Source organism: Thamnophis sirtalis, unplaced genomic scaffold (assembly GCF_051295495.1).
Source record: "Thamnophis sirtalis isolate CommonGarterSnake01/CBP01778 unplaced genomic scaffold, rThaSir2_p1.2 scaffold_3, whole genome shotgun sequence".
Taxonomy (NCBI): domain Eukaryota; kingdom Metazoa; phylum Chordata; class Lepidosauria; order Squamata; family Natricidae; genus Thamnophis; species Thamnophis sirtalis.
Window position 1 is genome coordinate 92,258,495 of NW_028261383.1, and position 13,670 is coordinate 92,272,164.

A 13,670-nucleotide genomic window follows, 5' to 3' on the forward strand; every position below is an offset into this window, starting at 1 on the left:
AGGTAGCCTGAAGATTAGGAGTGAGGGAAATATTTGGCATGCTCACCAATTTTGTTTGCCATAGTAGCAAGTAGAATGGGGAAAAAAATATAATATGACACTTCTCTAGATAAATGCAACTGTCAGTGTTGCTGGCTGTCCCATCATAGATTCCACAAAGAGAGGGAAATGATGACATGTCCACAAATCCCAAGAATTATGTGCTTGCCTCTGACATAGAACAGAATAGAATTATTTAGCCAGGTGTGATTAGACAAACAAATAATTTGTCTCCAGGACACGTACAAGTACATCAGAATACAAGTACAAAAGGCTGGATTTGTGTTGTGATGTTGCCACAAACATTTTGCCTTTTTTTGTTGAAGTTTCTAATAAACACCTACCCAGGTGTCATATGTAAGCTCTGATCTCTACTTTAGAGAGAGACAGATATTTTACCTGGGAGCTTAGCCAAACCCTTTAATATGCCTGTGTGTACAACGTGAATAAATACACAGAAAATCTCTTGGGTGAATTTGCCTTTTGGTCTCCAAGAAATCTTCAGTTGTTTTGCATCAGCATAGGGAATAGGAACTACAATGGAAGTTCAGTTCTTGCAACCTCTGGCAAATTTCCCGCATTATGCCTAGAAGCCTCTTTCATTGAGAAAATGTGCTTTAAAACAGAACTGAGCCAGAAGCGATGACATTTCATCGACTCCTCTGCTTCCTGCAAATAGCACATTTCATTGGAAATCATTTGTTGAGGGCAGAAAAGTTCTCAAGGCACAGCTCTACTCAATACCCAACTGTAGCTTCACTCCTAGGAAAATATTTTCACGCTCCAACAATGATCACTGCCATACTGCTTCTCTGTGTTTCAGAATAACACAGTACTGGGGAGGCAATTAGCTACAAGCCCAATGTAGAAAACTTCAGCAGTGCTTAGCACTATAGCACTTTTCACAAGGTAAATTGGTTTATAGTGACTGGGGAACATTCCTTTCTTCTCTCTCTTCCCCATACAATATTATCACCTAGAAATGTGAAATCTGGGATACTCTTCTGAACAAAGATACTTAATTGAAACCATAAATCACAGCTTCTTACCTGTGTACCAACTGTTTGCGGCTTACACAAGTGGCTGTCTCGTAGTCATGAGTGACACACACTTTGTGAGGGCTGCACTTTACCTTCAGGCATGGATCTTTAGATGGGTCAAGGGCTATTAAAAACAAGACACAAAGAAGTTGTTTAGAAGATTACTCCTTTTGTTCATTAGTCAAAATGCTGAATTAAAAATCAAAACCACTTCTCAGCTATTTTTGAAATGCTGTAAAAATATTTAACCCATTTGACTTTACAATTCTGTGTGATGAGTGATATCCAGCTATTGTCAGTTCATCCAATAAACTTTTAAACTAATTAATTTGGACTTTAAGCTAGCCATATGCTTTACATTGTACTTTTAAGACAGATTTTACTCCTAGCAATCTCACAGAGAAATCTCTGAGAGCTTTTTTTGTGTGTGGCAAAAAGGTTTGAAAGAAATTTACTACTGCTTTCTTCCTATGGCTGACAGAAAGTGACTAGTCCAAGGTCATCCAGCTGGTTTCATGTTCATGGCTAGAAGGCTACAATCTAAGTCTCTTGATTTTTAGCCTTTAGTCACTACACCAAACTTGTTCTCAGTTGTGGACTTTAGTAACTGCAACATCCTAGCTACTATCCTCCATATATTACTCTTGTGGAACAACCACATGTAACTATTGCTAACACATATGAAAGAACTATGATTCAATGGTTATCTACATTGCAACTGACATGGACAAAGATGTATTATTTCTGGAGGATAGACCGACAATGATATACATTACATTTTAAAAAATAAGAAGATAGCGTTGGCCTAAAGAAAAATTCTGTAATTTTATCATCAATCTGAGCCAAAATTGCAGGGAGCATTTTATCAGTTCCACTATTCAATTTTCTAGGCTTCTGCATCCTAGAATTGCTTTTAACTAATTTTAATAAAGAAGAATGCTACATGGAATATCTCAAGCCTATCATGCATACAATATAAGCCTGCATGATTTTTTAAATATATCTGTTGAAATAACAATTACATAACAAGATATTAAATAGAATATACATCAATTCCTGGGCCCTGTGTGAAGTTTAGCAATTAAAATGTATGCTTTTCTCTCTACTGATCCAACAAAACTCTTAAGTGAACCAAAACATAACATTCCACTTTCATTTAGTGCTAGAACCACACACAAATCCTAGTAAGGAGTGAACATACTATCCTTATTGCAAACACACAACTATGTGTGTGTGTGTGTGTGTGTGTTTGTTTGTTTGTTTGTTTTGCATTTGTGCTGATAAATAAATCAAGGGAGACTAGTATAGATCTATTTCAAGCTATTTAGCTCTCATCAGCTAGCCATACCCTTACTGGGATTCGAACCTGGTCTGTATTACATATTAGGCAGTTGTGTTAGCCACTAGCCACAGGCTCTCCTCCTTTATCAGCTATGTGTGTGTGTGTGTGTGTGTGTGTGTGTGTATGTGTGTGTGTGATCATGAATTGTACTGCATTTATTGATAAAATACAATTAATTACTTTTGTGTTACAATACTATTTTTATGGTATACATGGCAGTACATTGTTATTGGGTTTGTGTAATTAATAATATTGCATTTACTGTTTTTGGGCCTACTGTTTTAATTCTAGAGAAAGAAAAATAGCCATCAATTTGGATTTCTTCTAATACATGGTAGTTAAAATATTGTCACCAGAAACCTACTGATGTTTTGCTAATATTGTAACAGCAGGTTTAATATAAAATGGTTTATTTAGCTCATGCTACACATTTAGGGTATATAGGTCAAACACAAACAACAACAGAAGCATATCAACTGGAAAGGGGATGGAATCAAAGGATACCTTAGCACCAGTGGTGCGTTTCAAATTGGCAGCGTCCTCATGGATGTGCGCAGCACGCGCATGCGTCTTAGCGCTTCCACAATGCTCTGCGATGCTCTAGCTGCTCCATGGAGCATTGCACAGGTGCTGTATGCACAATGCACGTGCATGGCAATGCAGAAGCCTTAAAACACAGGTAAGGAGCTCGGGCTGGCAGGTGGGCCCTCCAGAGCACCGTACCGGAACAGTATCCGGTGGTTTGGGCTGGCTCCGGTACGCTCGTACCGGGGCGTACCACCTGCAACCTACCACTGCTTAGCACCTTCTTGAAATATGTATTTATCTTTTAAATGGGATAATGGCAAAGAATGGCAAAAGCAATGGATTTATACACCACTTCACAGTGCTTTACAGTCCTCTCTAAGCGGTTTATAGAGTCAGTATATTAGCCCAGGAAAAGATGCAACTACTTTAAGAAGTTATACTTTGGATGCAGAGATGAATGTCTCTACGCACTCGAAAGGAACTTTTGTTCTTCTAATCCAAATATTGCACTGATCAACTGACATCAGGGATTATATGGATTGGAGATACAGAGGGTTCCTTTCAGCTAAATATTCAATGTTCAGCCATTGGTGGGGCATGTATCGATATCAGCCAGCGGGTAGCACCATTTTCCTCATGCTGAGTTAAATGGATTCTAGTAGAATGAACTAATAAAAAGGATAACTTGGTGGCCATCCAAATTGTAATGCAAACAACTAATCCAGATTGGGTAGATTAAACTGCACCATTACATACATCAAAATAATCAGGAATTACAAGTAGCTTAATAGCTGCTGGATCAACATAGTAACGAAGGTCCTAAAATCTGCAATACACAAATGTTCAAATTATCATTTAGACTAAATTTCTATTTACTAATATTGGAAGTTAACTCGGAGGTCTAATAAACAAGAATAAACAAGGGAACTTTAATTTATGTATTCAATCATAAATAATTTCTATACTAATTCCATACCCCTTAACAGCAGCAGAAGCAGCATTTAGAGGGTAAGCTGTTCTCGTGTGCAGTATAATACCACCGAAATGGTAAGATATAATTTCTTGAAAATCAGCTAGCTCAACCTGCTATATTCCAGATGTGTTAGTTTTCTTGGTTTGGAATTCTGGGAGTTGTAGTCCCAACACATATGGAAGATAACAGATTGGGGAAATTTGAGTTAACATAATTGAACTACAGATTCATTTAATCCATTAGTCTACAATTGGGAATCACTATTAAGTTGTACACATTGCCAAGTCTGGCAGTTTTATACTGTAAAACATTTGATTAATTAAGCTGGGTTGCATTCATTTCCCCTTTTCAAATTATACGCAAGTTTTTAATATACACATTTTTCACTATTATATATGACAAAACTTGGGGAGTTGTTAAAATTGATGCTTTACTGTATTCTGATCTGTATATTAGTGTAGGAAGTAATAATAAAAATGCACATGAAAGCCATTCAAATATTGTTAGCTCTTCTACGCTTGTAAAACTATATTCTGAATTAAGAGACTTGTAAAAACAAAACAAGAGGAAGGGAGCCCAGTGAAGAAAATCTCAGAAGCCTTTTCAGCTGGACTCTTCACTCTATGCCTGTTATGTCTACTGATAAGAATTTGGCTGCAATTCATAGATACTGGTTTAAACAGATTCTATGATCATATTTGAGTTAAGGATGGTGGAGTCCTTAGTGCTCTCCGAGCTTGGTTGTTTTCTTGCAGACATCTCATTATCAAACTAGATAACATCATTAGTGCACTGATGATGTTATCTAGTTTGGTAATGAAATGTCTGCAAGAAAACAACCAAGCTCGAAGAGTATGAGGGTTCAACTCATACTCATACGCAGTTCAACTCTGAGCTGCAAATAGTCTCTTCTGTCAGTGAGTTAAGGATCTCAGACTCCATGCTAGGATGAAACCACTTCAGGCAGTTGTTGGTCAGCATGAAAATGCAGCCACTTCTTATACCCTATGCAGTTTAATTCTGACATTATTCTTCCTCTGCACTTCCCATGACTTAATGGGATTTTTCTTGCAGTTCTGAGCCCTGAAGCTGGGCAGTTGTTGACATAAAAGCCTGCCCTGAGAAACTCTGGCTTTCACAATATAACTCCACAGGACCATTAGTCCAACTTCCTGTGGGATTTATGGAACAATGTTGCCATTGCCGTTCTTATTTATGATTGTTGAAATTGATTGTAAAATGTTTTGATTAGATTTATATAACTGACAACGGAATATAAATAATTGTAAAATCACCAAAGTCTTAAATCTACCATTATTGGCATATGTAGTAATAATGAAGTTAAGAATCCTTCAATGCCTGGTTGCATAATTAGTGGCTTCTGGGACTACATATCTTCTTCAGCACTCTGTTTCAATCAACATGTATCCATATAACTTTGATAAATGTATAAGCCCTTCATTTATCTCTAGTACCTGGACTCTCCAGTGTTTAGTGTCAAAATATATTATTGGTAAATAGTTTCTATATGAGCCACAATGGCACAGTGGTGAGAGTGCAGTACTGCAGGCTACTTCTCCTGACTGCCGGCTGATGGCAATTTGGCAGTTCACCAGGCTCAAGGTTGACTCAGCCTTCCATCCTTCCAAGGTCAGTAAAATGAGGAGCCAGATTGTTGGGGGTAATATGCTATAAACCACTTAGAGCGGGCTGTAAAAGCACTGTGAAGCAGTATATATGCATGCTGGTTGGTACATGTTCTATTTGATTCTCTTTTCTGATTCAAAAGCACTATATCAAATTGGCATTTCCCCCAGCAAAGCTGCACTGTGCAAAGAACTAGCTGCATATGGTGATGCAAGGCCTCCAAAGCAAGTCCATTTTGCTGGGATGTCAACATTTCTACTGTATAATCCCTACCAAGGAAGCCATAAGGAGGTGGGTAGGAAATAGAGCCATAACATTCACACCCAAAGAGTCAAAGAGTCTCATTCTTCAGCCCAGCTACCATGTGAGGTTCATATCAAAATATATTATTGGTAAATAGTTTCCTTTGCATGTTGGTTTGTACATGTTCTATTGCATAAGTAAGCATAAAAACTGATTTGCATAGCAAAGAACATAAACTTAAATTATATCTCCTTAGCTGGGATATGCTTTGACAGAAGCAAAGAGTAATGTTCTACTTTTCATAGGTTTGATACCAACTGGTAGTTTGCACCTTGAAGGACTATGCTAGGATACAGATATATAAAGCAATAACTTATACCCTCTTCCCCAACTATGACGGAACCTAAGATATATTTTCTGGAATATGCTAATGATAAATCACTCTCCATTAATCAGTTTCTAGGAGCAGATGTTCATCATCTGTTGGGAAAGAAGACCTATGGGAATAACATGAAAGAGAAACAAATCCTGAATTTTGCTATCCTAGTTCTTATAAGTGAAAACAGTGAGTGTGAAAGTTCTGACATGAACATTTGAAAATCTATATGCAGAATACAAGTGGGAAAATAAGAGCTGAAGCAATTATTCATGCAGGCCTTGCTCAACAATGCGGATAAGTGTCATTATGAGATGGCATGCAACTTATCCTGGGTATGATACATGGTTTGCTACAATTTCTTTACTATCTTTCACTCCTACAAAAAAGAACAAATTTTGCTATCTCACACAAAAGAACTCCCCTTTAACATTGACAAGGATCTCATTAATTCATCTTCTCCCCATCCCTAGAAGCTCCCCCCACCCAATTGATATGTATATTGCCTTAGAGGGAACCATCACCCTCTGTAATGAAATTGTAATGTTACCATTAGATTACATGATTAGTCAGATGCAGACAGAACAGGTTTTTTTAAAAAAAAATATCTGTAGACAAGCACTTATTTGCAAAATAAAGGAAAGCACAAGGCAAGGTGGCTGAGAAATATTGTGAGTTTCAGTCCCAGAATATTCTAATTGTGCATTGGGGGAGTGAGTCCAGGACATGAGGCAGCTTACCCTCCACTTAATTAAACATAGCCTGTTGCAAGTAGGCCAATCCATACTAATTTTCATGTCAATTTTCATCTCAGTCTCAAATAAGCAAGAAGTCAGAGCACTTAATTACTTCCTCAATATGGCAGAGCCTTAGACAAAAGTCATTAGCTACACTGTGTTTTCTATTCCAGTATCAGACCTTAATTTATGACAGGCTTCTTTCTGTTTAGTTTTCTCATTTCAGTATCCTAAGGGCCTAACCCTGTACATATAAGGTACTGAAGACTTTAGGAGCATGAAATAAATGTTCTAGATCAGGCCCCACATACAGCAGTGAAGCACAACAACATTCTGCTCTGTCCCTAACAACTGATTTGTGAGAAATGCGACCATAGTTATATCCATCATGCCCAGTGCTCATCATTGCTAGTCTTATTTTCATAAATATTCATATATTTTAAAATTAGGACCCATTGCCAACATCTTGAAGTAGCACATGGCACAATTTAAGCATGTAGAGCTGCATGTTTTGTTATTCCAACTACTTGTAACGAATCTATTTTTTCTGGAACTTTCTACACACATATATAAGTTACCATAATTATATTAACATTCTTCCTCATCTGCCCCACCCCAAAGTAAGAACACCAAACATTTTGTGGTATTCCCTGGTGGAAGAATTGTTTCAGTTTTCTGAACTATTTGGCCTTCTTTGCCTGACCACTTAAGCAAATCATGGGGATATAAGAAACACTTCATAGCTGGTTTTGTATATATCTTATACAAGGAGAACCTCTGTGGTGTTATCTATAGACCCATCATTGCATCTATTCTTTTAACCAATTCCCACCTGTCACAACAAATAGACTCTTCATAACTCCGCTTCCATTCAGCAGCTGTAGAGAAGTATTCAGAAAAGTTCACAATAAAACCATTAGTTTCTCTCAGCTTGGCAAGTACTTTGATTTTCTTTTCTTAGTCAAACAAAAGGCAGGTATTTTTACCAGCAAAGTTACAGTGTGCAAAGAACCAGCTGCACATGGTGGTGCAAGGCTTCCAAAGCAATTCCATTTTGCTGGGATGTCAAAATTTCTGCTGTATAACTCCTACCAGAAAGTCATACGAAGGTGGGTAGGAAATAGAGCCACATTGTTTGCACCCATGCCTTTCAAAGAGTCAACTTGTCTCATCCTTCAGCTCAAATATACAGCTTTTCATGTCAAGGAAATCTCACTGAATACAAGCAGATAAATATCTAAAATGTTGTAACAGATGGCAGCCACCAGAAAAAAATAATCACAAATATGTCAAGGATGGAAGCAAGATCAACAACTCACCCCAAATAGTCTTTCTGTCTACCCAAACCTACTGAATGTTACTATTGGCTCAAAGACAATAAAAGGTCAGCTATCTTGCATGTGTCAAATTTCTCTCTAAAGTCAATTGATTCAAATTTTCTGACTTTAACATTGAAACGTGAAATTCATCCATTGCGAGAGTGTTTCTTCTTCATTGTTTTCTAGCTGACCTTTTAATATTCATAACTTCCTAAGCCTTTTATTAAACCCATAAATCCTCTGCAGTTCTTCCCAGAGCTCTTGAAATAACTGGGAAATAAAGACCAACAAGTACATATTATACTCAGCAGCATTACATGGAAATATGTATGTATGTGTAGTGTGTCCGCATACACAATATACACCAGCTGCATTACAAACATGTCTTATGAATTCTTTTCCTATGAAGAGACAACAGACCACTTTGCTATGGGTAACAGAAATTCCTGGGTCCATTCCTCCTTAGACATCACAAAAAATTATAACTTCACAGAAATGAACTCTGTGAGAAAGAACTAATCATAGTGGTTTTAGAAATTTTTTCAATTATATTTCATACTTATGGATCAGGACCATGAAATAAGACACTGTACTTATACACTGTATTGTATACACTATATAGTGTACAATACACTATATTGCCAAAAGTATTTGCTCACAACTGCGTCTGATTATGTGGATGGGTGAGCGAATACTTTTGGCAATATAGTGTATGAACTGAGAGAAAAACTCTCAAATTCAAATGGTAGAAATCCATTGGAGTATTGGAACATTAGTCTGTACTGTAGCCATCGGTCATGTGTTAAATGAATAACATAGCAAAATTTATTCTTCATTCATGTGAGGTGATAATAAATAAATACTCCCAAAGGCTTTCTGGAATGGGTGTCAGTAGAACTTTATAATGTACTTTCAAGGTAATTTATTTACTTGCTTTGGCTTCACAGCCACTGTTTTATTTATTTATTTGAAAACATTCAGTAAAGCTGCCACTTAAAAGGACTGTTAAAGATAATACAGCATTATGCCAACACACTTTATTTTCGATACTGGGCTTAGTATGTACCATGAATATTCAAAACCAAACATATTTTTATGTAGTATAAGAGTCTAATAAAATTGAACTCCCTGCAGAATTAATGTTCTCTTACAGAAGGCCAATTGGTTTTTAGAGACTAGAAATTACAGAGACGCATTTCAGTTATTTACAAACATGTGACTATAGTACCACATAGTATATTTAATTCTAGCAACCTCCGGCTACCAGATATTGCAGGTAGTCCTTGATCATGCAATATTGGAATTCGACATTATGCAAACATTATGCAAAGTAGTAGAACAAAGTCAAACTAGAGTCTTGGACTTTAAGACTGCTAATTTCAATAAACTTAAAGAGAGCTTGGGAAGGATTCCATGGATGAGAATTCTCAAGGGGAAAAGAACTCAAGAAGCTTGAGAAATTTTGAAAAGTGAGAAGCCCAGTCTAGCATAATACCAATGAAGAAGAAAAACAACAGTTCCCAAAAGAAACCAGCATGGCTGCATAACAAACTCTCTGTCAAATTGAAAGACAAAAAGGATAAGTATAAAAAGTGGAAAGAAGGGCACACAACTAAGCCAGAATATCAGCAAATAGCCCAAGCCTGTAAAGATGAAGTGAGGAAAGCTAAGGGTTACAACGAAGAAAGGCTTGCCACAAAAATAAAAAATAACAAAAAAAGCTTCTTCCAAACAAGAAAATAGTTAAGGAAACAATTGGTCCATTGCTGGGAGAAAGTGGCAAGAAGGTGACAAGCAATATGGAAAAAGCAGAACTATTTAACTCATTTTTTTGCATCTGTCTTTACACAAAGAGAAAACAGTCCAACCTATCAAAAACAGCACCACAAAAAATAGATTAGGAACACAAGTTAAAATAGGGAAAAAATAAGGTAAGTGAGCACCTGTCTACCCTAGACCAGGATTGGATACATTACACCCCTAGGGTTCTGAAGGAACTGGCAAATGAGATCTCAGAACCACTGAACTATATCTTTCAAAGATCCTGGAGCACTGGGGAATTGTTAGAGGACTGGAAAAGCTGGTGTAGTTCCCATCTTCAAAAAAAAAAAAAAAAAAAAGGAAAAAATAGATCCAGAAAAGCACAGACCTATCAGCCTGACCTCAATACCAGTGAAGATTCTGGAAAAGATAATCAAGCAACAAATTAATGAACACCTAGAAGTAAACAAAGTAATAACCAAAGCCAACATGGGTTTGTCAAAAACAGATCATGCCGTACTAATCTGTTCTGACCCTCCTCGTTCCACACCAAAGCACACTCTGAGCCAGAGATAAATTACAGCATTTAATTAACAGACATACAGGTCCTTGGCAGCAACCCAGAACAGACAAGCTTGGGCAGCAATAAACACAGATAAGGCTTGGCAGCAATCCAGCCTGCCAAGCTCATACAAAGTTCTCTGACATTCGATTCTGTGTTGACTTCTGCAAAGAGGGGCCTGTGCACAAGTAGTTTTTTATAGTCTGGAGAGGAGCCTAATGACCACCAGCTGAGCGCAATCACTCCTGTAATTGCGTAATTGTTCCGGCGCCTAGTAGCTCTTTGATGGTGTGCATCCAGGAACAACTCGCTACTGGCCTCCGGCTCAGTCTCCCTTGTCTCCTCCCCACTGGTTCAAGGATCAGATGCCTTCCGGTGGCCAACCAGCCTCTCTGCACCCTGCTCAGAGTCAGAACCCTGTCCAGGGTCTTCCACATCCTCCAGAGCTGACTCAGAGGGCCCCTTGCTGTCGGAGTCTGGTGGCAGCTCCAACGACACTGCTGGACCACAACACTAATCTTATTGCGTTCTTTGACAAAACTAGTGGAATGCTGTTGATATAATTCACTTGGACTTCAGTAAGGCATTTGATAAAGTAGACCATAACTTACTACTAGATTAAGTAAAAAAATGTGGGTTAGACAGCATCACCACCAGATAGATTCATAACTGCCTGACCAACCACACTCAATGTGTGGAACTGCATCTACATGGAGGGAAGTAAGCAAGGCTCTGTTTTAGGTTGGACTAGAAGACCTCCAAGGTCCCTTTATGAAATAATTAGTCCCTAATTATGATCATAAGTTGTACTCACACAATCATCTTGCTTAACAATGACTATCCCAACTGTCCATACTATGGTAGTTAAGTGACTACCTGTCACTTTCCCTGTCATGCCTTGTTCCACTTAACTTTTCCAAAAAAACATCTTTATCAAGGAGAAGCAGTTGATGGGTCATGCAGCCTGTCTACGTAGAAACTTTGTGGTGCTATCCTGGAAATGGTCATGATTCTTGTGATCCAAAACTTGTGGCCATTCCCAAAACAAACCCTGCTTCTAGAATAACATAAACCAGCTTCTGAACAGGAGGGCTGCTTGTCTTTGGGAAAGGTGATCTTTGGAAGACATAAATGGGATTGGGGAACCAAGGGAATGAGACCCAGTGGAATAGGAAGAAGGCCAAAGGCCTGTAGGAATCCCATTTGGATGACAAATAGACCAAAGGAAACTAGGTGAACAGAATGGAGGAGGAAGAAGATGGGTGGTGGTAGCTGCAGTCATCCTGTGGCTGTTTGTGAGGATGTATGGACTGCTAAGCACCCAAAATTTGTTTATATGATTGTGGGGCCACTGCAGTGCCCAAAACTTTGTCATACGTCTTTTCAGCATTGCCATAATTTTGAATAGTTGCTGAATGGTCATAAGTCTGTATATTCTTAGAAAAAATACTCGCACAGTAAAATGCTAGCTGTCTCTCTCCTCCTTCTGTCTCGAAACACTTTTCCAAAACTTTAATATGCAGGTCTTAATAAGCCTCCTTTATCAGGAAAAATGATGCTAAGTGAGAATTCATTTTTCCCAAATGTCTGTTGCATTTTAAGCATCATCTTTGAATAGTTGCTAAAACATTAAGCTCCCCTTGAGGAGACATGTGAGCAATTGGCCTTTTTCCCAACAAAAGGTGAAATCTGCTTAGCATTCTTGTCAGAAACACAGATTCATGTATAAGCCATAAAATAGTAGTAAAATGCAGTATGGAGCTATAATTGTCCCTTATGTCAAGTACAATAGATAACTGTTTCTGACAATTCGCTACTCTCTTTGTTATAGTGGATGAAAATTATAACAGGGATGGAAATCATATAAGGGTTATTGTCACATCATGTACATGGTATAATCTTTTATTTGTTTTTCCAAGGCTTTTTTTAGGAGGAGAATTGGGTGTGATCTTTACTTTGTGAGCTCCTATTATTCCCTTTCAATTTCTACCTCAAATTTTACAATTTGCTCAATCTTATATGGGCTCTATAGAAAAAAAACATGCTATATGCTCACTAAATAGTTTTGCTTTCCAGTCCTCAATACCTAAGTCAGTTTGTCAATTGTAGTCCAAAACACCAAAATTTGATTGTTTCCTAGGTCTACAACATATTTATTTAAAACATTATATAGCCATTCATCTTATATCAAACTATGGGTATCACCTAATCAAGAATTACAACAGTATCCGTAAACAAAACAACAACTATAATTATACCCGAAACATTAAAACAAAAACATGGCACAAGGTAAGCTTCCAACGTGCAGTCATCTTATCCTATCCCAGTAATTTTTGGCAGGTTAGGAAGGGAAAGGCCTGCAAAAAGTCAGGGTAAAGGATATTCCACAAGGCGGAGGCATAATGAAAAGGGAATCTTCCTCGTTCCAATAAAGTGGAAAATTTTAAGCTAAGCAACTAGGAGTTTGACCACCTTATCTTAATCTGATGGGACATGTTGGTGTCATCAGAGAAAGGCTGTTTTGCAGATAACCTGGACCTCTGCCATATAGGGCTTTAAAGGAAATGAGTAGCACTTTAAGTGCACCCAGAAAGAAACTAGAAACTAATGCAGTTTGCACAACTGAGATATTACATGGCTAAACCTAGGGGCACCCATCACTGCATGCACCACTGCATTCTAGACCAATTTTACATTCTTCAAGAGTGACCTGAATTTTGTATACTCATGTCTGTCCTGTGTTTTATCATATTATCTCTATGTGTAACAGATGCAAATAAATGTGTAATGGATGAAGAGACATAATAGAAAATGAAAATTATGGCTAGTGAGGAAAAAAAGTTATAAAAGTTGAATTTAACAGCATTTAGCTCCATTTATTATTCTCTTATGATATATGATTCAATAATATATTCATGATCCATGCAGATCCACCCTTCAGTCAATGTAGCTTTAAATTTCTTCATAGCAAAATTGTCATTTCTCTGATATATCATGATCCTACAATACTGCATAAGTCAAAATACACACATAAATCTGTTTATATTATATCTTATATTAATCTGCTCCTAAAATAGCATATACATCAATGTATCCCATTACA

At 37.5% G+C, this 13,670-nt stretch overlaps 1 protein-coding gene across 4 annotated transcripts in view; it reads right to left on the reverse strand.

Annotated features, from left to right (window-relative positions):
• SPOCK1 (SPARC (osteonectin), cwcv and kazal like domains proteoglycan 1) overlaps positions 1 to 13,670 on the reverse strand; it is a 471,478-nt gene that overhangs the window by 246,822 nt on the left and 210,986 nt on the right. For all 4 annotated transcript variants that reach the window (XM_087709511.1, XM_087709509.1, XM_087709512.1 and 1 more), the window contains one exon: positions 1,089 to 1,203. In XM_087709511.1, coding sequence (XP_087565637.1) covers positions 1,089 to 1,203 — 115 coding nt within the window. The remainder of the gene's footprint in view (positions 1 to 1,088; positions 1,204 to 13,670) is intronic.